General features: G+C 39.5%; 1 protein-coding gene across 2 annotated transcripts; it reads left to right on the top strand.

The window, feature by feature from the left end:
• The first annotated feature begins 7,183 nt into the window (after positions 1–7,183).
• On the top strand, positions 7,184–17,718 carry LOC143564195 (alpha,alpha-trehalose-phosphate synthase [UDP-forming] 1-like). 2 transcript variants are annotated; one of them, XM_077051547.1, is made up of 18 exons: positions 7,184–7,252; positions 11,322–11,698; positions 11,779–11,876; positions 12,217–12,605; positions 12,687–12,801; positions 12,885–12,986; positions 13,058–13,208; positions 13,295–13,383; positions 13,481–13,529; positions 13,620–13,720; positions 14,478–14,665; positions 14,751–14,868; positions 14,972–15,151; positions 15,252–15,374; positions 15,858–15,945; positions 16,055–16,185; positions 17,076–17,174; positions 17,250–17,718. In XM_077051547.1, exons 2-18 carry the CDS (start codon positions 11,356–11,358, stop codon positions 17,610–17,612), a joined length of 2,727 nt encoding a protein of 908 aa, XP_076907662.1. In that variant the 5' UTR covers positions 7,184–7,252; positions 11,322–11,355; the 3' UTR covers positions 17,613–17,718. The 2 variants fall into 2 exon arrangements, with proteins under 2 accessions (XP_076907662.1, XP_076907661.1); XM_077051546.1 differs by lacking the exon at positions 7,184–7,252 and adding an exon at positions 10,685–10,907.
• The last annotated feature ends 9,803 nt before the right edge of the window (positions 17,719–27,521 follow it).

Below are 27,521 nucleotides of genomic sequence, written 5' to 3'. Positions count from 1 at the left end.
TGTGTGTGATTTATATCACTTTACCCAATCCGAATTTTCTACCCATTATACCTCTTACTTATCCTCTCAACCTTATCCCCTATTATCAAGACCCTTTCCTTCATTCATCCTTGCTCTCACTTCATCTTTACTCCAAATTCTCTCTCAATTTTTAAGATTCAAAGGTTGTTCTTCATATTCTAAGTAGTTGACTTCTCAAGTCAAACTAACCTTAATCTTTCATTCTACTTGTTCATATAGTATTACTAACACTTGATTATGGTGGTACAACATATATATAATATAATACCCCTTGTTACCTTTGGTAGTTACTTCTCCGATTCTGGTCGGTGAGGTTTCGGACCTTGTAAGGCAAGGCTTCATGGAGGACTTCGTGTCCTTTATATATATATAACTTGATTATACATATTAATCTTGCTTAAATTCTACTCATTTTAGTTTGTTTGCCATTTTACAAGTTCTCATGGTTATGGGTTCTAAGAGTCTAGCCTTGGTTTAAACGTAAATAGCTCTAGACCGTAAACCAAACTTTGTTTACTAGTTTTTGTTAAATACTTGTTTTAAACATGCTTTATGTTAAATTTAAGTTTCTAAAATCATTTTACAAGTTTCTAAAATCATGTGGAACTTATTGTGAGATGGAAACCGAACCAAACCAAACTTTCGTTTAAAGACTTTGTTGTTAACTTTTTGGTTGTAAAACTTAAGTATCATCATTTATAAATTATTATACAAGTTCTTTGATATTTGGGCATGTGGAAACCATCCAGGAACTTATTGTGAGATGGAAACCGAACCAAACCGAACTAAATCGATTTTCCCTCACTTAAGACACACAAGTGTGTTTTTAGCTATCAAGACTTGCATATTTCTTTAAAAAATAGTTTACAAACTGATTTTAATTATTTTCTTAAGTACTTGGAAATGTTGGATCCAAGTTGATCTCATAACAAAGTTTGGACCGACAAAACCGAACACTCGCTTAACGTGCGTGTTAGTTCTAAAACAATAGAACTACATACTTGGTTAAGTTTTAATAAGTTTTATTGAGTTATCTCATAACATTCATTATTTTGAAAAATTGACTTTGGGTTTGACCAATTATCAAGACCCGAACCAACAACACGAACGCTCGTAAAGACCCGTTTTAGTATCTTTATCCCAAAGGAACTTGCATCTTTGCATTTTTTCCACCTTTTTACTTAACATAGGTTAAGTAAATATTAAGGTTAGATACTTTAACCCGTTTTCGAGCAAACTTACATATTTAAAAGGGTTATTATTATAAATTCTTAAATAGTTACATTTTAAACCTTGAACTTTAATTATTTACCTTTTCGCAACAATTATTTTATTTAAAAGTTTACTAAAACAACCTTACTAATTCAAGGCTTTTACCTTTATTTAGGCTTTGCTCATTAGACTCATCCTTCCGTTTTCCCGTCTTTTACCGACCAAGTTTTATACTTGAATGTGAGTACTTTCATTTCCCCATTTTCCATATTTCGTTTTGGGGGTGATATTGCATACTTATTTCAATCTAAATGTTTTATACTTGAGTCGTAAACCACAAACTTTATTGTATACTTTACTTAAATAAATGCTCGATTTGGTGTTCTATGCTTACATGCTTATATGCTTATGTGTTTACCGCTTTTGGTTGGTTGATTCATAAATCCGTGAACTATATGGTTTTCTCTTATAGCACGGTGCCGTTAATGTATTCTTATTAACGACCTTATGAAATCTGAATCTATTTGGTATTCTCTTATAGACGGTGCCGTTAATGTATTCTTATTAACGACCTCATATAAAAATCCTGAACCATCTGGTATTCTCTTATGGCAGTTGTCGCTAATGTGTTAGCGATCTCATTATTATCCAAATTGTTGCTTTTATTTATTGTTTTGTATACAAGATTGTGGCATTTTTTATTATATACATATTGTTCAAAAACCATGAAATTGCTCACCAACCTTTATGTTGACAAACTTTATTTTATGCAATGTTACAGGTTTGACTTTTGTTGACTCGAGGACTTGACAAAAAACGTTACCAAGACTATTAGGATATTAGTAAAACGAACAACATAATTGTTTACTTGTATTCAATTTGTTTGTATGAACGAGATGTGTTGTTTATTGATTTTATGAAATAAAATGAGTTGATTAAATATTGTCATTTTAATAGTGTCTTGTGTATTTGTCCAATCACATTGCACCCCGGCATGTTTCGCCCCATTTGATCGGGGTGTGACAGGTGTAAGGTGATTATGGAGGATGACCAACTTTTAGTTCTTGATAAAACGAGAAAGGTGATTATGAAGTCGGTTAGATCAAGAAATCGGTTGTACAAGGTTAGGCTTTGGGTTGAAACACTGATTCGGGTTGAAACACCGATCCGAGTTGAAACACCGATGTGTTCGTTATCAATTAATTCGGTTAAAAAGCTTGATGACCGAAGCACATCTATGATTTATCTCGGTACCGAATTCGGGACGAAGGCGTACCAGATGAACGACCCGGTTCGACACCAAATTCATGTTTCCCGGGATGTAATTTTTAATGGGAACATAGTTGGAGTTGGTCTAAAAATGTTGAAATCCTAGCTGAAAATTTGATAATAAACTTTGAGCAAGTTGATCAAGTTATAAATGTGTGTGACCAAAATGTCCACTGTGAACATGTAAACAATTTTGGTTCCACCGCTATTGGCCAGAATGTTGACCAAAAGGATGGCTCATTAGCAATGTTTTCATAACCGGATTGGACTTCGAACCGGACAGGCTACCGGGTCACCGGTTCAACCAGTCGAACCGGTCGAATAATTTCGGGGAAAAATGACGGGAAAGGCCGAGAAAATGTTTTTAGGAAAAAAAATATTTTTTTCTATAGAAAACCGGTTCAACCGTCCGACTTTCTGGTCGGACCATTGAATCGGTTCGGACCAGCCGGTTCATTGGGAGCCAAGCGAACTGTACATAATCGGATCGGTGGGTGGTCCGAATCCCGGTCCGACCGGTCGATCCGGTGCGATCTCAACAACACTGCTCATTAGCAACTAATCAACAAGACTGTATGAGCCCAACTGTAGAAAATCAGCATGCTTGTTCAAGTCATCAGCATGGTTTATCTCATTCTATTGCCCCGAAACTGTTTCTTTTGGTCCACATAATGTTTCACGGGCTAAACTGAGTCCATCCACTCTGAGACGGTTGACTCAAACCACCACTTTTCCAAAGAAAATTAATGATTTTATGTTGGATAGAAAGGTTCGTTCCGAGCGAGGAAGCGAAAACGACATTAATGACCCGAAATTACTTTTAACTCAAGATGGTGAACTGGCGAGTTATGTCGAGACATCCGGAGTAAAAGAATGGGAGAATCGAGCAAAAGAAAGATGCTCGGAGTAAAAATCCACCAATTTTCGAGTATGAAATTGGGGGGGTGATTGTTGGACTTAATTTCCGTCCTCGAGTCAATGAGGCGGGTTGGATTGACCTATCGAGCCTAGGGTTGGCATATCGTGTATACCCATACACGATAAGACACGAACACGAAATGTGTATACCTGTACACGACATGAAAACTTATCGTGTATCTGTAACCCAAACACGAACACGAACCTGTTACTACCTAGGGTAAGGATCCTAAGAGAACCTTTTGCAAATTGAGAACTTTGAAAACCCATTTTGGGCCACTAAAAACACCTTTAAAAAAATATTTAAAAAAACATAAAACAAAAAATAATAAAAATTTTAAAAAAGTAATAAACCAAAATTCTTATATTTCATTCCGGTTTCATTAACATAATAAAAAAAATAAAAAAAAAACGCCGTATTATACACATATGTATAATTTTATATAATCTTTAGTTATGTAATATACACATATGTACAATATCATTTATCTTAAATTATACACATGTGTACAAAAAAACATGTAAATGTACATATATGCATATATTATACATATGTGTATATAATTTAGCTAAACCGAGTTTTTTTATGAAACCAGGATGGTAAAATAAGAATTTTGGTTTTTTTACTTTTTTGATTTTTGTGTTTTTTTTTAATTTTATGATTTTTTTTTTATTTTTGGGTTTTTTGTGGTTCAAAATGGTTCTCATAGTTCTCAATTTCAAAAAAGTTCTCTCATGATCTTAATCCTATATATATATATATATATATATATAATTTTAAAAATAACCAGGTATTAACAGGTACCTAACATGTAAATAGGTATTATACCTGTTTAGACTTGAAAATTAACAGGTAATTTCGTGCCTACATGTTTAGTACACGAAACCTGTTAAGGCCTTACATGTTACCTGTTAAAGTCGTGTAGGTACGTGTCGTGTATTCGTGTCTCGTGTATAAATTGCCAGCTCTAATCGAGCCTATGATGGATTGGTGTCTTGTTAATCAAGTTGAGCAGGTGACTTGGTTTACATGGAATAAATTACTTGGTGAACAAGTCAAACCAATGACTTGGACAACAAGGAATTTATTTATTAATTATTGTTTAAATATGTTTTTACTAATTAGTATCTGAGTATGATAAGGAGTTTGTATTTTAGTCTAATTAAGTTTTCATGTTTAAACTAGTATATATACCCGAGCTTGTGGGTTATATCATTGAGAGTTTAGGTATTGTAATTTTCGAGCTAATGAGAATTACAATGATTGAACTTATGATCTAAATTCGGTTTTTGTGTTTATCGATTCTGGTCACCAAACTTCAATCTTCAAACAAATAATCAGCTCGACTTCATGTGATGTTAGTACTGAGATAAACCCTCGCTCGACAAGTTATCGATAAAGGTGAAAACACTAGTAAGACTATTCTCAATGTTTAAAATCCAAAGCTTTGATACGTATCATATCGGGGATTTATTTGTCGTAAAGGTAGTCTTTATAGGTTTTTGTTTACTTATTTATTGAACTCATTTTCAAGTTCATATTCATCTTCAATTTTATTTCTCTATTCTTATGCAGTAACGTCACATGATGACCTAGAGGTAACACAAGACATAATGATAGCTTTGAACATGGAGAAAGATATCAAAGATTGCAATTTGAATAGACTTTAGATAGGTGAAAATATAAAGGCACGTGAAAGGAAAAATTGAAGAATTTAATTACTTTTTCTTAGTAATTTTAGTATTTAATCTTATGATTTGGAAAACTGTTACTGATTTGTTGGGTTTGAGTTTAATTTGCATTTCGTAGTTTGTGACTTTGATTTTAATATTCATATGGCTGGTCATAAATTATAGTAACGTTACCTTTTTTCTACTGTTAATTCGTTCACAACCTAGCAACCTGTTTCAGTCGTTTAGGGACTGACATGCTTTTGCCAAGCACCGATACTATTTCAATATTATACCAAATTGATACTGATCTAACGTCATCATTTACCAGTATTCATTTTTAATTTTTTGGTTTCGGTACCAAACCGAAAAAGCCGGTACAGAATTCTTTTTTATTTTTGTATTAAAGTAAAAAGTAAATAAAATCAAACTGATTACAATAAAGTTGCGGGTAACGGACAACAAGCTGCGTTTTGACTCCCTTCTGGATAACAAATCCGATTATACTAAAAACAAAGTTTTAGGTCTTAGGGACCAAAGAAGCCATGACCTGCCGGACCTGGTTAAAATATTACAACTCCGGGGGTAGGAACCCGTCAGGGCCGGCCCGAGGGGTGTGCGAGCCGCACCTTCGGCCGGGTCACGTAATTTTCGAGGGCCAAAACTTTTTTATGTATATATATTTATCGGTAAAAGATCCTGAGTCAAACGACACCATCAATTGGTCGATTTGGTCTTTAATTTTGGTGTTTTACACCTGCCGGAAAAATAAGTTCATCAGCCGGAATAAAGTTGGAGTCGGAAGGAAACGCAGCTCACGCAGGTGCTGATTTTCAAATCTAAGTTTTAACTTATGGCAAGAATGGTCCCTTAATTATTTCAATATTAATTTAAACAAAAACACTCTTAACCTTTAAGTTTTACAAACTAATATAACTAATCCTTATACTTGCTTTATAAGGAACTAATAGTATAGATTTATGGTGTGTATATACATATAAATCCAATGAAAGTTAAGTTTCAAAAAAAAAAATATATATATACATATAAATCCAAGCTAAAATGGATGACATTTGAAACTGGTTACGCATAACTAGTTATTGTGTCTTCACAAATTAAGAGATGATGTTGATTCATATATAATGTTTTACTAACTTAATTAGTTTGAAAACATTAAAACGTGATTAATTGTCATATTCTGTCATCTGAGATGGCAGAATACCTAGTTTCCATTACTAACACATCCGTACACCTACTAATCCAGCATATGTTTATTGTTATAACACTAATCGCCATTTATAAAAATTTGCTTATATATTTCGTTATTCGTTAAGGCCTATGGGCCTTTTTATTTCGGTTCGGCCGAGGTATTTAAATTTTCGGAGACGCCCCTGGAACCCGTATGTATCAAAAGCGAAAGGGATAAACACATGTGAATTCTCTAAACAAGCTTTCTCGTGTTTAAAAACTTTGTCTGTTAACGTACACTGCTTGCCTGCAGCAAACCCATTATCTATAACCCAACAAGAAGGGACACTCATATAAGATCCACACAGGCGTGTTTCGCCCATGCCCACCCAAACACCAGGACTCGCATGTTTTCGCTAACGATAATTTTAGTACGATGATGATCTCATCCGTGCCTCATGTTTATTCATATCAATGGTTTCTACTCTAAACCACTTAAAAATCAAGTTACAACTTTTAACCACCCCTGCAATCACTGTAAATTAGAGCATAACTGTATCCCAATTTAAAAACAATTTAAAAATCCGAAAAACAAAAGGCGGAAGAACAAATTCCCTCCAAATGATAATCCACCAGAGCCACCAAAATCAGCTTTTTTCTCGAAAAGCCGATCCTTCGCTTTGCTCTTCCACCAAAAACTTACGTATCAAATGGAATGGAATGAATTCAAACACCACTCGACCGAACCTACTCTCATTTCAATCGAATCATATATGCTTTCACGATTCCTCCTATTCCTATTCCTATTCCTATAATATTATTATATATATATTATGAACACCTTCCATTCACACATGCTATAAGCTGTAATCGTCCTTTCATTCATTTCTCTCTCAGTCTCAGATTCATTCTGCATCCACCACCAGAAGCTACCAAACTTCTACAAGGTCCTAATCAATACTTAGACGTACAGGTTTGCTTTCTATTAACTCTATTCTGTATTCATCAGATCTAAGATTATTCGTTTGGTTCTAATTGCTCCAAGAATTGGATTTCGTTAACGATTACCGACTATGTGTTCATATATAGTTACCACGGTTATTAGCTACCTAGAGTGATTTTATGTAGGAATTAGGGCTTAAATCGATAAATATTAGGAAGATATATAATAAGCTGTTAATATTATATTTTTTTTGAGTATTTTCTCGCAATAATATTTGTGCTTGCTTTTGTAGTTTTCGAAGGTGATCTACTTTTTAAAAAAGAATATCAAAAAGTTATTTGTCATAAACAATAATTATGCTATTTTGATATAATGATGTCATAGAGCTTGGACATATTCGCTTTCTTGTTTTCATAAACTGTATAAAGTGATTAAACCAACTTAAAAAGGGGTGATATATACAAATACAATTTGTTTTTATAGGCTTATACCACCCGTATAAATATTGTGTGCCTATCATATGCATGGAGAAACTAGATTTTCGGCTTTTAGCAGCCTATATGACTCGTATAGGCTTATACTACCAAACCACCAACCAACCACCACCACTTGAACAACACTGCTGACCACCACCACCGATGACACCCACCACTTGAACACCACCAACTAACTCCGACTGTGGTTCTAGGGTCCGGCGACCTCAATAACTAGCGTTTTTACTAAAAAAAGGCTCTTAAATGTCCAATCTAAAGTTATGAAGAGGCTCTTAATAATGTTAGGATTCTGTTGATCAAGATCCTTTGATAGAAAATATGTTAAAAGATGAAACCACCAACAAATATTTTGTTAGTTAGAACAGGTGACGGTAGTTAATAATTAGAATTATTTGAATCCAACCGAACTTAATGTAATTATGAAAATGTGTAAATCTGAACTTCCAAATGTTTGAATATCTTTTATTTTAATTCTTTTAGTTGAATGAATATGATAGCATTAAGCGAACCGAACTTCTGGCTTCCATTCGATATGAAGTTCGTTTATGTTCGTCCGTTTAGTTAGCTAACCGGACAAGAACAAAAGTATTTTGTTCGGTAAGCTTAACGGACGAACACGGACAAAGGCCGCGTTCATTCAATAGTGTTTGTGAACGTACGTCCGATTGCGTCCAGTAACGTCTGTTTAATAGTGTTGTGTATGTTGAAATTCCTTGAAGAAAGATGAAGTTGAAGCTTGTTTCCCTTGAAACACTAAAGTTTGCGGATTTTCAAACCAAAAAATTATTTTGATATGATTATGTATTTGATTACTATGTTAAGTATTAAGTGTTTTAGATATCATGTGGTGTAATGTTCATTAGTATGTATGTTAAATACTTTTATATGTTTATGTTTGTTTGTCCATTAACGTTTATTAGTGTCAATTGGTGTTTGTTTGTCCATTAGTGACTGTTAGCGTCCGTTTACAATACTATTGAAAGCACACAAACGAGCACGGGCAAACTCAATTCCTTAATGAACGGACGGACACAAATATTTGTTCGGTAAGGTGTCTGTGAACCGCCCGTTTGTCCGACAAAAGCTTAATGGACGAATACGAACAAGGTATCGTCCGGTTCAGTTCGGTCTGCTTACAACCTTAGATGTTATTTAGGTTTTAAAGACATATTACATTATTACTTGTAAATTCGTATACTTATTAAACCAAATATAACTTCATATACATACCATTGTAAGTTATGATTTTACAGAATTGAAAGTGACTTTTAAGGGGTATGTGTTATATAAGAGAGGGGCACGAGGGGGTGTGGCCGTGTGGTGGATGTAAATGTGCGTAGAACATTGCTACAACGGTGGCATGAAGAAGTAGCACACACGGCATGTAACGGGCCTACGTGAGGAAGGTGGCCCTAGTGGGTGTGAAATGTGATAGCCTTTTTGCTAAGTCAGTGATTATGTGTCGTAAAATGTTGTTTTTTACATAGCCCAACTCACACCTCTGATAACGCATACCCTAAATACCAAAGATAACATATGCAAAAACAAATAACTTTTTATCATACAAAATAAAAGAAAGTTATCATAGGCTTTATAAAACAGATTTAGATCATTTATGTCAAAACTTCGCTTCTTTTACAATCAAAACCGACCCGTTTTGAAAAGACATCCCCTCTCTTTTCCTTCTCATTCTCACATATAGCCCATTTTTAATATTTTTTACATAAAAACATCCATCCTCACTCTTTTCTAAACATTATCCACTCTCTTGATAAGGGCTCAATATATAGTAGAAAAGGTTGCCAATTCCATTTATGTACGTAAGTTCCATCTTTGTTGAATGAAACAGGAAAACATATATTTTTAGCAAAGTCACTTTTCTTTAAAGCACGTGATTAAACATTTTTCTTAAAATAACAACAGCTGGTTTGTTTTATTGTTGACATAATTAATTAGATATTTTGATACCCAAAAAGTTATATAACATGGACTGATTATTTTTCCTTCTTTAGGGATCTAATCATGACCCTTTAAAAAGTATTGCTTGTCTTTCATCCGCAAAACAACAAAAAAATATTTTGAACAAAAAAAATAGGTCAAGATCTTAATATTTGACACCAGAGCACACCACTTTCCACTTTGATTGAAAAATGAAAATCGTTCGTTCAGCAACGCCGGCGGTTAACCGGAAAAATTAGGAGGGGTTGTTATCATCTTTTAGCAAAAGTATCTACGTGTCCCCTCTTTTGGTGATGTGTACTTCTACTTATGTAAGCATTCATAAAATACATTTCTTTTGATTTTTCTTTAAATACTTATGTTTATTGTTTAATTTCAAAATAAGGGTCATAACTAAACACACACTTTTTCTTAGCTAACAATTAAATTTTAATAAACCATTAGTTGGTCATTATAACCCCCTAACTCTCGGGTTGGGTCTGTTACTTAGCCAAGCAACAATTGAGCCAATCTAAGGTTATGCGTTGTGGTTTAACTAAAAGGTATGTAGTGAGCTTTAACTAACCTATCATGTAACAAGCTCGTTGCGGTTTAACTAAAAAAGTGAATTAAGAAAAGTGTGAGTGGTTGGTTTGGGTCGGCCCCGTCTCTTTTTCTCTCAATCAACCATTAACGAGGTAGCGCTCCCCACTTTTGGCGCCCCAATTTGACAAGCATGATGCGGTGTTGTGCCTTGTTAACAACGTATGTGGTTAGGGACGTGAAGCCACAACGTCTAGTCTACAGGGGTCGTGTGCATATTATTGGATGTAATGTTTATACGAGCATATAAGACTCTGTTTGATCAAATTATACGCCATGTATGATGTGTTAGAGTGACAGATAGCTCGACTTGTTTCTCACGGACCCACATGATGACGTGTGATGATGTACACAGTCACACACCCTAACTACAACAGATGAATTATAATAATTATAAGGTTGATGATATCTATCACCAATCATTGATGTGTTAGCCTGCATGGCTGTGTGAGAGACATAGACCTTGTAAAGCGTACACGAGGATCCAACTGTTCCCTCTTCTTTTCTTTCTCCCACTATGTCACCCCAACGCTCCTTCTCCATCTTTAATTCTTCTTCTTATTATTATTCATCTCTCTCAATCTCAATATCAAACCCTCAATTCAATTGATCCAAATCTTCCATCCCACCATCAAAATGAGTCAACTTTGGTGAGTCTAGCTGTGTTTGATTTCATCTTTCTTGAATCCATATGCCAACTGGGTCCTTCTTGATTTTGTTAAAGTTTGCATCTTTATTCACTTTATAGGGTTTCTTTACATGCAATGTCTTTATTTTTCATTAATCTCGAAACTTTTTTGTAAGTTTCTTGTTATGGATTCATAGTATTATTAAATTAGGATGAATTTTAAATGTGGGGTTCTGGAATCTTGGACTGAAATAATATGGACCCATTTGTAGTACTCTGATTGCTATTATTATTCTTGTTATGTGGATCCCATTTATTCTCCTTATTATCTCATTTTATGCCCTTTTGTTTATCTAATTAATATTCATTCCATGCCTCAACTTAGGGGTTAATGAATTAAATATTTTTATGTTTCTTTGTTTTAACCATAATGTAGATACAACTGCTTTGAGGTTGGTTAGAAAACAGTTATGCCGGGAAATAAGTACAATAACAACAATGGCAACTCCTCGTCGGTTCCATCAAGTCGAATAGAGAGACTATTAAGAGAAAGAGAGCTAAGAAAGAACAGCAGGGCTTCATATTCCAATGACTTAAACAGTAATGATGGGACTGAGTTTAGTGATAATTTGTTGGAACAATATCTAGAGGGCGCATCTGCTGCACGTGACGGTTGGGAAAAACCGGATGGTGGACTTTTTACTCAACGGTTGTTGGTTGTTGCTAACAGACTCCCGGTTTCTGCTGTTAGAAGAGGTGAAGAAAGTTGGTCCCTTGAAGTTAGTGCTGGCGGTCTAGTCAGCGCTCTCCTCGGTTAGTTTTCAAATCTACTTTGTTCTTATAAAAGTTAATCTAAAAACCAATACAATGTGTTTCATTTCATTGTGTTATAGGTGTTAAGGAGGTTGAAGCAAAATGGATTGGATGGGCAGGTGTAAATGTGCCCGATGAGCCCGGGCAGCGGGCACTGACCAAAGCATTGGCTGAAAAGGTACTACTTTCTGAGTGACAATTTTTGTCCAGCTAACTTGAAGTAGGAGGTAATAGTGAAGACAACAGGTTTCATAATTGTTAAAACTGAAGTTAAACTGGAAAAGAAAAATCACTAAATGGTAACCAAAGACTCATATACGTTTCATTCGCCTCTTAATCTTAATTTTCTTTAAGATTTTTAGAAATATAGAATTGGAACACCTACTGAAATTGAGTGACTTTAGAAAAACAAAAAAAACTTTGACCGACTTTAGTGGGACACTGAGAAACTTGGTTACTGTTATAAAGGGCATTGGTTATAGTTATTATTATAATTATTATTGTTGTTGTTGTTGTAGAGGTGTATACCGGTGTTTCTTGATGAAGAAGTCGTGCATCAATATTATAACGGTTATTGTAACAACATACTGTGGCCACTTTTTCATTACCTTGGTCTTCCACAAGAAGACCGATTGGCAACAACTAGAAGCTTCCAATCACAATTTGCAGCATACAAGAAAGCGAATCAAATGTTTGCTGATGTGGTAAACGAACATTATGAGGAAGGTGATGTTGTTTGGTGCCATGATTACCATCTTATGTTTTTGCCAAAATGTCTTAAAGATCACAACAGTAACATGAAAGTCGGTTGGTTTCTTCATACACCGTTTCCATCTTCTGAAATTCATAGGACTTTACCTTCTCGTTCTGAGATTTTACGTGCGGTTCTTGCTGCTGATTTGGTTGGGTATGTTTATGATATGCTATAACATATGTTAACTGTTTTTCATGCATGATGGCATATGCTAATTTGTTGAGTATTTTTCAGTTTTCACACGTATGATTATGCGAGACACTTTGTTAGTGCTTGTACTCGTATACTTGGACTTGAAGGTACTCCTGAAGGTGTAGAGGATCAAGGGAGACTCACTCGTGTTGCTGCGGTAATTTTAAATTAAATTTGTTACATACTTTAGTGTTAATTATTATCATTTTTTCTAATGTAAGTTTTTTTATTTGTGTATAGTTTCCAATTGGTATAGATTCGGATCGCTTCATTCGTGCACTTGAGAACCCACAAGTTCAAGAACATATGAAAGAATTGAGAGAGAGATTTTCTGGGAGAAAGGTGACATCACTTTTATTAAAATGTGCTTTTTTATAACATGTAAATTTGTTACAAGATTGTTCGTGTTACAGGTAATGTTAGGTGTTGATCGATTAGATATGATCAAAGGGATTCCTCAAAAGATACTTGCATTTGAGAAATTCTTAGAAGAGAATCCATATTGGCGCGATAAAGTGGTTTTGTTACAGATTGCAGTACCAACAAGAACAGATGTTCCTGAATGTAAGCTTATAAGTTACAAGATAGTCAACTTTTCAGTTTTTTATTTTGTTGTTTTACTTATGGTTTACAATAATGTAATATTGCAGATCAGAAACTCACAAGTCAAGTCCATGAAATCGTGGGCCGAATAAATGGAAGATTCGGGACACTTACAACTGTTCCAATTCATCATCTGGTTAGCCTTTTGCCTTTTGTTATTCAGTTTTTGGTGTGTGTATTTACACACACTATACTTAATATCAAATTTTACCATCACTCTGTTATGTATGCAGGACCGATCATTGGATTTTTCTGCTTTATGTGCACTATATGCTGTCACTGGTACTAACCCATAGCTCTCTTGTTTGTATTTTTTTATAATTCATATAACCAAGTTTGTGAATCTGGATTACATAAATGTGTGATTGGCAGATATAGCAATTGTCACATCTTTGAGGGATGGAATGAATCTTGTCAGTTATGAGTTTGTGGCATGCCAAGATGCTAAAAGAGGGGTGCTGATTTTAAGTGAGGTAACTAATTGGTATCATAAACTTTGTATTAGCTTATATTATTTGTATGTGTCATATAGTGCAAACTTAGGGTTTAACATCACAATTCAAATGTTCGTTGGGTCAAACAGGCTCTAACCCAACTGGACTCTTGTTGAAATTGTAATTTTGATTTGCTGTTATGAAATATTTTGGTTTAAATATTTTTTAAAACATTTGAATTTTGATTTGATGCTATAAAAAATATTCGTCTGGAGTTCTTTAAATTTACTTTTTGTGATGTTAAGGAACATTTATATATACATCTGGATTCCATGGTTTATGCGTCGGTGGAGACCTCCCAACAGACGATGAGGACTGGTCGATGGAGACAAACAATAGTTGTGGGTGGTGTTAACCCATTCAAGACTGTTTCAAATTAACATGATTTATAAGAGTACCCGTTTTGACACGCTGTATAGTTTAAGTTGGTCCATGTTGACCCGTTGTCTGGTTTGATTTAAATTTTAACCCAAATGAACACATGTAAAAAATTTTCCCATATCAACCCACATTTTGCAGAATGGGTTATGATTTTCACCTCTAATATATACCTTCACACATTTACTACATATATGTAGATATAAAAAATGGAATCAAAAGAACTTACATATAAATAGGAATTGTAAGAACTAATCTGAATTCAAATGCATTTAAGTGCCACCCATGCATTTAAAAGTTAAAACATGTGTCCATAATGGTACTTACAGTTCTTACCTACGTTTTTGTGTACGTGCAGTTTGCGGGTGCTGCACAATCCCTTGGTGCAGGGGCTATTCTTGTTAACCCATGGAACATCACCGAAGTTGCAGCTTCAATAGGCCAAGCTTTAAATATGAGTGCCGAAGAGAGAGAAAAACGCCATCGCCACAACTTCTTACATGTCACAACCCATACTGCTCAAGAGTGGGCTGAAACTTTTGTAAGGTACATGTTGAATCTGTCTGACTCGCCAGCATTCTTTATGTAAGAGTTGACTTTTTATGAACTATTATTATGTTGGCTGTTGTAGTGAACTGAACGATACTGTAGTTGAAGCACAACAAAGGATACGGCAAGTTCCACCACCACTGCCAGTTGAAGAGGCTATCGAGCGTTATTTGCAGTCAAGTAATCGGTTAATCATACTGGTAATACATCCGTATCCAACCATCCATAAGTAAAACTAATTAAATCCTTTCATTATCTTGTTTTGATTATTTTCTGATGTTTCAAACTATTGAAAAACTGCAGGGATTCAGTGCTACATTAACTGAACCAGTTGATACTCCCGATAGGCGTGGTGGTGATCAGATTCGAGAAATGGATCTTAAATTGCACCCAGAACTAAAAGAATCACTGCATAATCTTTGCAATGATCCACATACAACCGTTGTAGTCCTCAGTGGAAGTGACCGAACTGTATTGGATGATGTATTTATTATCTTAAATCTTAATCTACTTCTATTTAACTTTTAATATTTTGTTGAATTTGTTTTGAGAATGTTAAGGTATATTTTCATTAATTTCCCAGAACTTTGGCGAGTTTAACATGTGGTTGGCGGCTGAAAATGGAATGTTTCTGCGGTCCACTAAAGGAACATGGATGACAACTATGCCTGAACATCAAAATATGGAATGGGTTGATAGCGTTAAGGTTGTATTCTTATTCAGTAATTTATATTATGTATTAACTTGCAGATCGTCTTTTAACTTCAACTAAGTACAAAAAAGTGAAAAACATCCCTGAAGTTCATATATTCTCGCACTTTTTATCCTTTCTACTAACTGGGGTTAGCCTTTATAGTTAGTTTTTTTTAAATAACCATTTTGCCCTTTTAATTTATTCTTTTCTTACCTTTTGTTATATTCTTTTAATCATGTTATATTTTATAAATTTTTTTAATTATTTAATAAATCATTTTTTAAATTTGTGAATATTACACAGGGCGGGGTAAAATAGTCATTTTTAAAATGACTAGCAGAAAATGTTCACGAATGATGTGACAACCCATGAACTCTAGGGACGTTTTTTGTACTTATTAAAGTTAAACGACACGATCTGCAAGTTACCCCAAAAATAAAGGACGAAACATGTGAACCCTATTTTATAATATTAATTTTGTAATTTTCACAACAGCATGTCTTTGAGTACTTTACTGAACGAACACCTCGATCACATTTTGAGCTTCGTGAGACATCACTTGTTTGGAATTACAAATATGCGGGTAATTTTCAACTTTCTTTATTTGAGTTTTATGATCCTTTGTTATTAATTTATTATGTTGTTTTTTTGGGCTTTTTGTTGGGTCATTAAAGTCTAAAACTCAAATGCAGATGTTGAATTTGGGAGGCTTCAAGCCAGAGACATGCTGCAACATTTGTGGACAGGCCCAATATCTAATGCATCTGTTGATGTTGTACAAGGTAGCCGGTCTGTTGAGGTTCGAGCGGCTGGTGTAACTAAGGTTAATGCCTCACTTTGTTAAATACCTTATGATTATGATTTTATATAGCTTATAATGATAGTAGTTATTAGTTAGTAATATAAGAAAACCACGACCAAAATATAGTTTTGGTCACGATGGCTAAGTTGCTGGGTCTGGTGGGTTGGATAACGGGTTAATAAAGACAATTTTTTGCTACCCACAACACATTTGTCCAAAAAGATTTAATTTTTGTAAGGGTTAATGTCATACTTTCTCGTTTTTCACAAAAATGTCTCAACATAATTTGGCTTACTATTCATGCAAATATAACAAAACATGAAACAATATCCTAACCCAGTTTCTACACTTGTCTAGAATGCATGTGCTTGTGAAACAAATATTTAGAATAATAGCTCGTTTCCGCTTAAGTTCGTAAAAATAAGATTATATAATTTTTTTTCTACAAAATAGTTGGATATCACTTCCTCAAATTAAATTTTTTTTGTGGTAATGAGCCATTATTTTAAATATATTTTTTCACAAGTACATGAACTTTAGACGAGTGTTGAGGGTCTTTTTCGTGTTTGCTTGACGTGTGCTAGAACTTTTATACACCAAAATCTATGTGAAGTAACCTTTTCATATAAGAATGACAAAATATGTTGGTTTTGTATGATATTGACCATTTTTATAATCAATTAGTATATCACATATGCTCACAAAACTTATACCATTTCAATAATAACAAAAAAAGATTTTCAATAAAATGATTTAGAAGGTTTTTGCATTAATCATATGACGGAAACCTTTTGACGAAGTTAGTTCTTTGATTTTATCTATTTGATCCGTGAAAGATAGAACATAACTCAAGCTGACCTATCGAAAGGTAAACTGGACGAAATATAATATATTTGCACAATGTTTTACAGGGTATCACAATCGTTCGTATATTAGGGGAAATAGTTCATAGCAAATCCATTTCATCTCCAATCGATTACGTCCTATGTGTCGGCCATTTTCTAGGAAAGGTATGTACTCTAAATATTTAATATTAATATTTATAACAAAATGTTTCATTTGATTTAAATTTTATATTTTTTCAGGACGAAGATATTTACACCTTTTTTGAGCCTGAGCTTCCTTATAACAGCATGGGTATTCCACGACCCAAACTAAATGATGCTGCAAAGGGCCCGGGAGACAAAAGGCCCGGTAAAAGCGGGCCAAAATCATCTCAAAAGCCCGATAACAAGCGGACAACTAATTTTAACAGAAGTAACGGTTTTGAGAATGGTGGAAAACGGTCATCCGTGTCAGCAGACAAGGTGTCGTGGAATGTTCTAGATTTGAAAGCGGATAATTATTTTTCGTGTGCTGTCGGACGCACGCGTACACACGCGAGGTACCTTTTACAGTCGTCGGATGACGTCGTTTCGTTTTTGCGAGATCTTACTCAAGCTACTTGAATACATGTTGTAGGAATATAGTTTTGGTATGAAGTGGTTTAATTAATGTGGGGATTAGTACTTTTACAACATTTTTATTTTTATAATGTCATAAAGCTTTTTGTTAGCTTCAATGGTATAAATTGTCACGTTACTAAGAATTAAGATTCATGTGTAATGCCAGCTATGTTTTGAAAAGAAAGAAAATGAATATGAAAGACTCATGGTGGTGGTGGTGGTGGTGGTAGGTGTGTATGATTAATGTGATCTGTTTTTGGCTTCGTGTCGATATTAGATTTAGTGACCAGCAAGACTCACCTTGAAGAGGGACGTCTGCGCAGAAACCAACTGGATCCGCAGGACCCACCATGCTCAGAGACGTGACGTCCTTACGCGCAGTACGCAAGCTGTTCCCGCAGGAAATGCCTCCCAATGGTGAAGGACTCCGCCTGTTCCCGCAGCTTCGGATACAAGCCATCAGGGAAGGCCACCCGCCCAGCATGGCCTACACGCACAAGGCACTTAGCTCTCAATCACTCAGTGTCACCTGAAGGAATGAGCAAAGCCGGGGACAATCCCGCACAAAGGCGGGATGGGGAATACTCCCGCCCATAAGCCAGTCCGTACGATACGGGAAGATCTTATGTACCGTACCTGACGAGGTATGGGCAAAAGATCTGACTAAAGATACGACAGCTTATTGACAACAGTATGGCGAGCAGCATGCTCCTGTACTGTATGTCACTATTAGCCGTTGCCTACTCACCAACTCCTGTCATACCACGTGCATAGCCGGCAGTTGGTGGAAAAGGAATAGTACACAGCAGGCCTGGTCACTATCAGCCGCTGCCTACCCACCAACTACCAGCAGGGCACGTGCGTAGGCCACTGTTGGTTGAACAGGAATACTATTGCAGCCGGCCACACCTCCTTGGAAACCTACCTTCGGCTATAAATACCACAAATGGTATGACCATCTCATCTCAACATATCTTATCATATTATACCTGATATCTGCTCTAGCAATCTCTTAATATACATTTATATTTAAAGAGCAATCTAGTCTGATTCTCACGCCGGAGGGTGGTCACAAGGAGGAACCCCCCCCCCCCTTCTCAGTGACAAGCTCACGGTGTCTGTTTTGCAGGTTATCAGAAGAACCATCTTTACCGGGTCTAACCCCTCGTGGGAAACATCTATCTAACCCCCAGGTTACCCGTAATCTGCCCGGGGTACGGTTAGTGTTTCTTCATTGGCGCCATCCGTGCATAAAGCTAGAACTTCATTTTTCTCCAGTTTTTTCAAACTACTGGAAAGATGGTAAAAGAAATTCCGGTAACCACAACCCCAGCTACTGGGGGGAATACCGGCTACACAGTCTTTACAAACACTACCCCGGTTACCCAAGCCGGGGCAAGTGAAGTAAATTTTACGAACACTACCCCAGCTGGGGCAAGTGCAGTAAATAATCGCTCACTGGGATTCACCGATACCCAGTTAGAGAAACGAACCAGACTCCCCCGCCAAACACTCGATGAAGTTAAGGCATGGGCGGAGGCACGTCAGAAGGAATTCCAAGCTGAGTTGGACGAACGCTTGCGTTCCGTCTAACAGGCTGACGAATTCGAAGAATACTTGGACGGTGACTCGGAAGAATCCGACTCCGACGCGAACCCTCGCCATAGGGCAAAAGGGAAGCGTAAGGAGACGGACTCCCAACCGAGAAGGCATTTTGGAGAAGCCTTCAAACCAAAAAACACAGGTGGAAGTCCACGTGACTTCTCCAAAACATTCAGACCAAACGTTGCAAATGCGGGAACGTCCAAATTTGCAAGGGACATTGCGGAAGCAATTGCCCCAAAAAGTGCCAAACAAATGTCCAGCATAGGCACGTATGATGGTATATCTGACCCAGATGATCATTTGAACAGATTCATAGCGGGGGCAACCGTCAGTAGTTGGACGGAACCTACGTGGTGTTACATGTTCCAAATGACGCTTGTTGGGGCTGCTAGAGCGTGGTTCGATCGTCTACCGGTCAACCACATCTACGACTGGGCAGACTTCCAACAGAAGTTTAGCCAACACTTCAGCCAGCAAAGAAAGTATACCGAGGAGCAATGGACAATCCTCAAATGCATTCGAGAGGAAGATGAATCTTTGCTAGACTTAATCACTCGCTTCAACTCGAAGAAGCTAAGTCTGGGTAACATTAGCGAAGATCTTGTTCGCGCTGCCTTTATCCAGGGCGCGAACGACCCAGAGCTCATCCGCACCTTAACGGGTAAAGATGGCATGCCATCCACATGGGATGCCATCATGACAGCAGCTAAACGCTTTGCGGAAACGGAGAAGCAACTGGGTAGAGATCTCCCACAGAGCACAAACCTCTACACCCAGAAAACAAGAGAAGACAACGTCCTTACCGCCCGATTAAACAAAAAGCGGAAGCTAGGCATTTGGCAGTCAAGGATAAACTTTGACACCTCATCCGGCTTACAACATCGGTTAGGCGGAAGGGATAATGTACAGTCAAACCAGAACTCCAGACGGACGCCGCTCACCAAAAGCGTCACCGAGATATTCGCCACTGAGGAGCTCCCATGGCCAAAGCCTCCAATAATCCGACATCGTCACAATGCCGATCGGAGCAAATACTGTGACTTTCACAGGACAAAAGGCCACAACACTGAAGAATGCATAGACGTAAAAGACATGGTCGAAGCATTTGTCAGAAATGGGACGCTCGCACACCTCGTGGCGCAATGAACGCTGAGCAGGCTGATGCGTGTAGAACCCCAGCTGGGGAAAACACGAATAAAATTCCAGCTTCAATGTGGAGACTACATGCTGCGTAAAGAACGAGATCCCGAACCAGGTGCGTATCGGCTCGATGGCACTCCCATCCCAACAACATGGAAGGGAGCTCAATTACACAGTTTGCATGTAGATCAATTCCAAATTTGTAAAGAAAAGGCCAAGAGCCACTTCTAATGGAAATGATTCTCCTTAGAACATCGACGCTGATGATTTTACATTTATATACTTTATGAACTATCAACACTGATGCCGGTTTTCACCGCATACATAAGTGTGAGTCGTTGCATGGGGAAGGCGGCAAAACCCGCATAAACCCAAAAAACGGCAAACCTTCACGCAGGTCAGTTGAAGGGGAAAAGTTCAGATTCTACTAAATGAAAGTGCCGGTCTATCCGCATGAATCATGAGAGGAAACTGAACACTAACCCATTAACAACCGAGCGTCGAACGGTTTATTTATTCAACACGGATATGCCGGTTTTCACCGCATAAATACGTGGAAAGTCGTTGCGTGGGGAAGGCGGCAAAACCCGCATAAACCCAAAAAACGGCAAACCTTCACGCAGGTCAGTTGAAGGGGAAAAGTTCAGTTATCCCGTTAAATGAAAGTGCCGGTCTATCCGCATGAATCATGAGAGGAAACTGAACACTAACCTATTAACAACCGCGCGTCGAACGGTTATTCAAAACACAGAATTTCTAACAAAAGGATGAGGAAAACCTACACGCAGGTCAGATGTAGGTTAAAGTTTAGCCATCCTACTAAGTGCAAGTGACGGTCCTACCCGCACAATCACGAAAGAAGAAGCAAAACTTCAACCTATTATCTACCACGTTCAAAGGTTAACTTATCCTAAATACTTAGAAATTTCAAAAAAAGATGAGGAAAACCTCCACGCAGGTCAGATGTAGGTAAAGTTTAGCCATCCTACTAAGTGCAAGTGACGGTCCTACCCGCACAATCACGAAAGAGGAAGCAAAACTTCAACCTATTATCTACCACGTTCAAAGGTTAACTTATTCTAAACACTTGGAAAATTGCTAATTTAAACTAAAGTATGCAAGTCATATAACGTTTACAAAGCAAGGAATCCAATGAAAGTAGCGGTCTTACCCGCAAAAAGATTTATATTTCACAATGATTCATTACAAGAATGGCCGGGTAACTACCCGCCTACAAGAAAATAAATCTATACAAGCTAAGTCTATCCTAGCAGTGGGAAGGGATCTTCGGGATCAGGCTTCAGGGCCACTTCCACTTGGACCAGCACCATCAGTAGATCGTGGCAGTTCAAGGAAAGCTTTAAGGATAGCTAACCCATCATCAGCAGCAGCAACTTGATTCACCTTCTCCACCACCGGATGCGGGAAGGCGGCGTACTGATTCACTGCTTGGTCGTAAACAGCTTCAGTATCAACATTGTACAAAGGGAAGTTGGAAGGCGGGATGCCCTTCTCAACGAACCCTAGACCAAGCAGGAAGCCGGCCTTTTCCCCATCCTCATGAGAAGCGTTGAGGGCTGCGCTCATAGCATCATCATAAGACGTCTCTGAGAAGACCCGATGCACAACCTACAAGAAAATATACAAGTATCAGAACCTTTTCTATTTACACAGAAAAGCGTAAAGACATGAAAAGCATACCTGAGACAACGCTTATCGAAGAAGCCATTCCTTGGCAACCAGAGCTTCTTGGAGGGCAGCTTGAGCTTCGTTACGGGCGCGTTCGGCTTCACTCTTGTTGAGGTTGGCAAGCAACACTTCTTTAGCCGCAGCCTCTTCGACGCCCTTTAGCTTCCGCTCAGTATGGTCAAGCACCCCCCTCTGGTCCAAGATCTCCTGGAGCTTTTTGGCGTCTTCCATCGCCAAGGCATCATGAGCCTGCTGGAGAGCCTCTAATTTGGCTTTAAGCTCTTTATTCTCCACGCGTAGAGGCTCAGCAACAGCTTCAGCCTTGGTGGCCCTCTCGGTTGCGTTCCTTGCAGTTTCCTTAGCCAGCCGAAGCTGTTCATTAACAGCTTGGGCAGCCTTGGAACGGGCCTCGAGCCGGGCCTGAACTTCAACCTCAAGGGCCTTGAAGGCCTTCTCCTTTTCCGCAGCTACTGCGGAAAGCCTTTGGTTCTCCTCCCGGACAGCCCGCGCCTGAGCCACTTCTTTAATGCGAGCTGCTTTTAACTTGTCGTTTTCACGACAAAGCAGCTCGACGCGCGGCTGCATCCGGGCCAGGAGAACCCGAAGCTCATTGGTTAGCCTACCCTCATGGTAGCTAGCCGTGGCTTCCCCCAACGCACCACTGGGAGCAGCGTGACGAGCCCACTCCACGCACTCCACAGGGGTGCGAAGGGTTGTTCCTCGGCGAATGTTCCATCGTGGAACATACACTTCATTGGAATCCGACACTGCAAAAAACATAAAGCAGTTAGGAAAAGATGATAAAAAAATATATATATAAATGGGCCAAAAGAACCCTACGCACCTGTAGGGTCAATAACAGGCCGATAGCCGCCAAACCCATCACCTGAACCCAAGGGAAATCCATCCAAAAGGTCAGGCAGATGGGAAGGATGCAGAGATTGGCGAGAAGCCCCATGCATACCTTAAGGTTCGGGCGTCGTTGCCGATGACGGAGGCATGGTAGAAGCCGCCGCGGTCGCCGCCGCGGAATCCGCAGCAAATGTAACCGCCTGCTCGGTGAAAGATGCGGTAAAAATAGCACTCACAGCCGGCGGTGACGTCATCACAGCTGGAACAGTCGGCTCAAATGAGTGAGCAACTGAACCAGCGGAAGCAGGCGCAGGCGCCTGGGTCGTCGCCTCAGGTAGGCTGACCAAGCCTACCGTCATTGGCGGAGAGGTACTCCTCTGCGCTCCACCCTGGAATGCGTCAACATCCACGCCTGCGTAAAGAAGATAAGTATTAATGATGGAAAACTATGAAGTTAAAAGATAAAGGAAGTTTGTACTTACGGGTTTTCTTGAGCCTAAAGGTACGGAGAGGCGGGGACGAACCCGATGGAGCCGGCCTCTTTGCGCCGCTCACCGTCGTCTTCTTGGGCTCTCCGGAGGTGATAGCCGCAGCCTCCGGAGCGGTGGTCTTATCACCACCGGGATTCCCCGCCACCTCTTCGCTCTCGGTCTCCGAATCAGACCGAGGCGCCGGATCGGCAGTGGAGGCCACCTTCTCCTTCCCCTTCCCGCCGGCAGCCTTCTTCTTCCGCACCAACGGAGGACCATCTGCGGATTCCTCATCAGAACATACGATTAAAGGAATTCCAGCAGAGGTTTCAACATTGAGGGGTTGAGAGTCGAATAGCGCCTTACCTGGCCGCCTGGCGCTAAAGATCTCGTGGCCTAGCGGATAGACCTCCACGAACCGATCCGCCGTTTGTTCTAGGATGGGCAACTCGTTCTCGTCTAGAGCGCGAGTACCCATCCGAGCGGGACCGTCAGCTCCCACGGGTTCAGGAGCGACTGCAAGTTGTTCCCCTCTGAAATAAACAGGAAAAAAGTTAGAAGAGATTCTAAATCAACAAAAAGAAACAAAGCATACCGTAAGGAACAGAGTTCGAACCGTATTCGAGGACGATTGGGATCTTATGCGCATCCGCATCCTTCCACACCCGGCTCATCCCCAGCATCACCATCCCGGACTCCGCAAACCGGTAAACCGGAGATTGGACTCGGGATATCTTCGAAAACCATTCCGCCTCCTCGTAGTTGGAGGCGTGAAGGCTGGGAAGTGCTTGCCCGTTCTTAAATTTCATGGCAAGGGGGATGGCGCGAGCGGAGATGTAGAAGAACTCTCGCTTCCACGAGCGAAGACTGCGCTCGGTTGCGCAAATCTTCAAACCCTTAATCCGGGTTATCAACGTGTACCACCCCTGGATGCACCTCCAAGTGTAGAAGGTCATCAGGCGGTCAACATAGGGCTCAATGCCCAGAATCCGGCACACCCACTCGAAGTGCCGAATCTTGGCAATCGCCATCGGGTGCACCTCTGTCAGGTGCACACCGTGCCTCTCAAGGACACGGTAAACAAACTTTGTCAATGGGAACCTAAGATTCCCATAAACAAAGAATGCAGCATAAACCCCGATCTTGCCTCTGGGGGCATCATACAGCGTCTGGTGGGGTTCAGGAAACTCAGGCTCGAGAGACTCGAGCATGAACTTCCTGACGATGTACTGATACAGATCGCCAGGCAGAGCACACTGGCACTCGCCAGCAGTACTTTTGTCATCGGCTGTAGATTCGAGATCACGAGACGACATCTTGCAAAAAGAAAAGAAAACGATTTCAAGAGAATGCTCGACTGAAAGATGAGTATTCGCCGGAAATCGTTCTTAAGATGAAGAGAAGAGTGAAAGTGTGGATTACAAAGAACCCTCTCCCCCTTTATATACTAATCGCAATTAATGCGATGCATTTAATGCGGAAGAGAGAGAAATCGAAGGTGCAATGAAACTATGACACGTGGCAAAGAGCAAGCTGGCAACAGCTGTTGACAGGACGCATACCATTAATTTCGCGGCCACGCGCCCGAAAAATCGTGCCCACGCGCCTAAAAAAGCGTCTGGAATGACCATGTACTGTCACGTCACCATAACTTCCTGCACGTCCTGACACAGTCAGAAGAAACCGTCGCACGACGTTTCAGAGGTTTGGACTGTTCTTATCCTTTCACCAACTCTTCGAATTTCAAAAAAATTCAAAAAGATTCAAAAGTAAGCGGGAAAATACCCCTTACCTTGGCAACCAAGTAACCGTAAGACGGATGCGGGTACAGTGTTAAGGCAAAACCCTTCACATACCTAGCACCCGCGGGGAATTGAAGCCAAGAATAGCTTGGCAAACAAGTAACCGTAAGACGGATGCGGGTACAGTGTAAAGGCAAAACCCTTCACATACCTAGCACCCGCAGGGAATTGAAGCCAAGAATAACTTGGCAACCAAGTAACCGTAAGACGGATGCGGGTACAGTGTTAAGGCAAAACCCTTCACATACCTAGCACCCGCAGGGAATTAAAGCCAAGAATACCTCGGCAACCAAGTAACTATAAGACGGGTGCGGGTACAGTGTTAAGGCAAAACCCTTCACATACCTAGCACCCACAGGGAATTGACGCCAGGAATACCTTGGAAGTAAAGTAACCGTAAGACGAGCGCGGGTAGAGTGTCAAGGCAAAACCCTTCACATACCTAGCGCTCCGCTGGGAATTGAAACCAAGAAGGATCTTCTGGGCAATGCTTGCGGAAACGGAAATAACATCCCCGCATAGCGGGAACGTCGAGAACTACATTGTTTGAAGCTCCAGGATGGAATTGGTGGTTTTAACATAATTGATCACTATGTTCAAAACTACCAAAACCCCATGGAGAATCCACACAAGTGGGACTCAACGCTCCTGACTTGCGAGGAGGTTACAGACCTACCCGCATCATACCCAAAGATCAAGCAGGAAACTCGGGAATTTCTGCAAGTGACAAGGACCTCCGCGGGAAGAATCCCCATGGAAAACCTTAAAAACCCCTTTTCAAAACCCTTTGCTTAAGTCCAAAAGTTCACCTCACTTTATTAAACACTCATGAGAAGAACATTGGACTGGGGGGACTTGAAGAGGTAGGTCCCAACAGAGCCCAGTTGGACCCGCAAGACTCACCTTGAAGAGGGACGTCTGCGCAGAAAACAACTGAATCCGCAGGACCCACCATGCTCAGAGACGTGACGTCCTTACGCGCAGTACGCAAGCTGTTCCCGCAGGAAATGCCTCCCAATGGTGAAGGACTCCGCCTGTTCCCGCAGCTTCGGATACAAGCCATCAGGGAAGGCCACCCGCCCAGCATGGCTATACGCACAAGGCACTTAGCTCTCAATCACTCAGTGTCACCTGAAGGAATGAGCAAAGCCGGGGACAATCCCGCACAAAGGCGGGAGGGGGAATACTCCCGCCCATAAGCCAGTCTGTACGATACGGGAAGATCTTATGTACCGTACCTGACGAGGTATGGGCAAAAGATCTGACTAAAGATACGACAGCTTATTGACAACAGTATGGCGAGCAGCATGCTCCTGTACTGTATGTCACTATTAGCCGCTGCCTACTCACCAACTCCTGTCATACCACGTGCATAGCCGGCAGTTGGTGGAAAATGAATAGTACACAGCAGGCCTGGTCACTATCAGCCGCTGCCTACCCACCAACTACCAGCAGGGCACGTGCGTAGGCCACTGTTGGTTGAACAGGAATACTATTGCAGCCGGCCACACCTCCTTGGAAACCTACATTCGGCTATAAATACCACAAATGGTATGACCATCTCATCTCAACATATCTTATCATATTATACCTGATATCTGCTCTAGCAATCTCTTAATATACATTTATATTTAAAGAGCAATCTAGTCTGATTCTCACGCCGGAGGATGGTCACAAGGAGGAACCCCCCCCTTCTCAGTGACAAGCTCACGGTGTCTGTTTTGCAGGTTATCAGAAGAACCATCTTTACCGGGTCTAACCCCTCGTGGGAAACATCTATCTAACCCCCAGGTTACCCGTAATCTGCCCGGGGTACGGTTAGTGTTTCTTCAGTAATGCCAGCTATGTTTTGAAAAGAAAGAAAATGAATGTGAAAGACTCATGGTGGTGGTGGTAGGTGTGTATGATTAATGTGATCTGTTTTTGGCTTCGTGTCGATATTAGATTTAGTGACCAAATTTCATCCCACGTTAGGGAATCATAGTACATGTTCTTTAGTGCTAAAAGCTACTTTAGATTAGTTTTTTTTCCTTAGAATAATGGCATAACATGTTTTAAAGATGGTTATGAAGTTAACATGAACTGGTTGTATTAGATGTGGCAAGATGCAGCGGACCAAAGAATTTTTTTTTTGTGAGGGGCGATCTGGATTTTTAAGGGGGGCTATCGGGAATTTTATGTACATATAACAATAGAATTATTTTTTTAAGGTGGGTGGCCGCCCCCCTTAAAAGGGGCTAGGAAGTTGTATAAACTATATAATCTTCTTTTTTTTCTTTCTTTTTTTTTTTTTATAATTTAACCATACAAAGTTTATATGGTTCTTATAAAAAATGGTTTTGAAAGTATGTTGT

Source organism: Bidens hawaiensis, unplaced genomic scaffold (assembly GCF_021521415.1).
Source record: "Bidens hawaiensis isolate Kalapana, Puna unplaced genomic scaffold, B.hawaiensis_p1.1 tig00021833_1, whole genome shotgun sequence".
NCBI classification, from domain to species: Eukaryota; Viridiplantae; Streptophyta; class Magnoliopsida; order Asterales; family Asteraceae; genus Bidens; species Bidens hawaiensis.
This window is presented reverse-complemented; position numbering and strand designations above follow the sequence as displayed.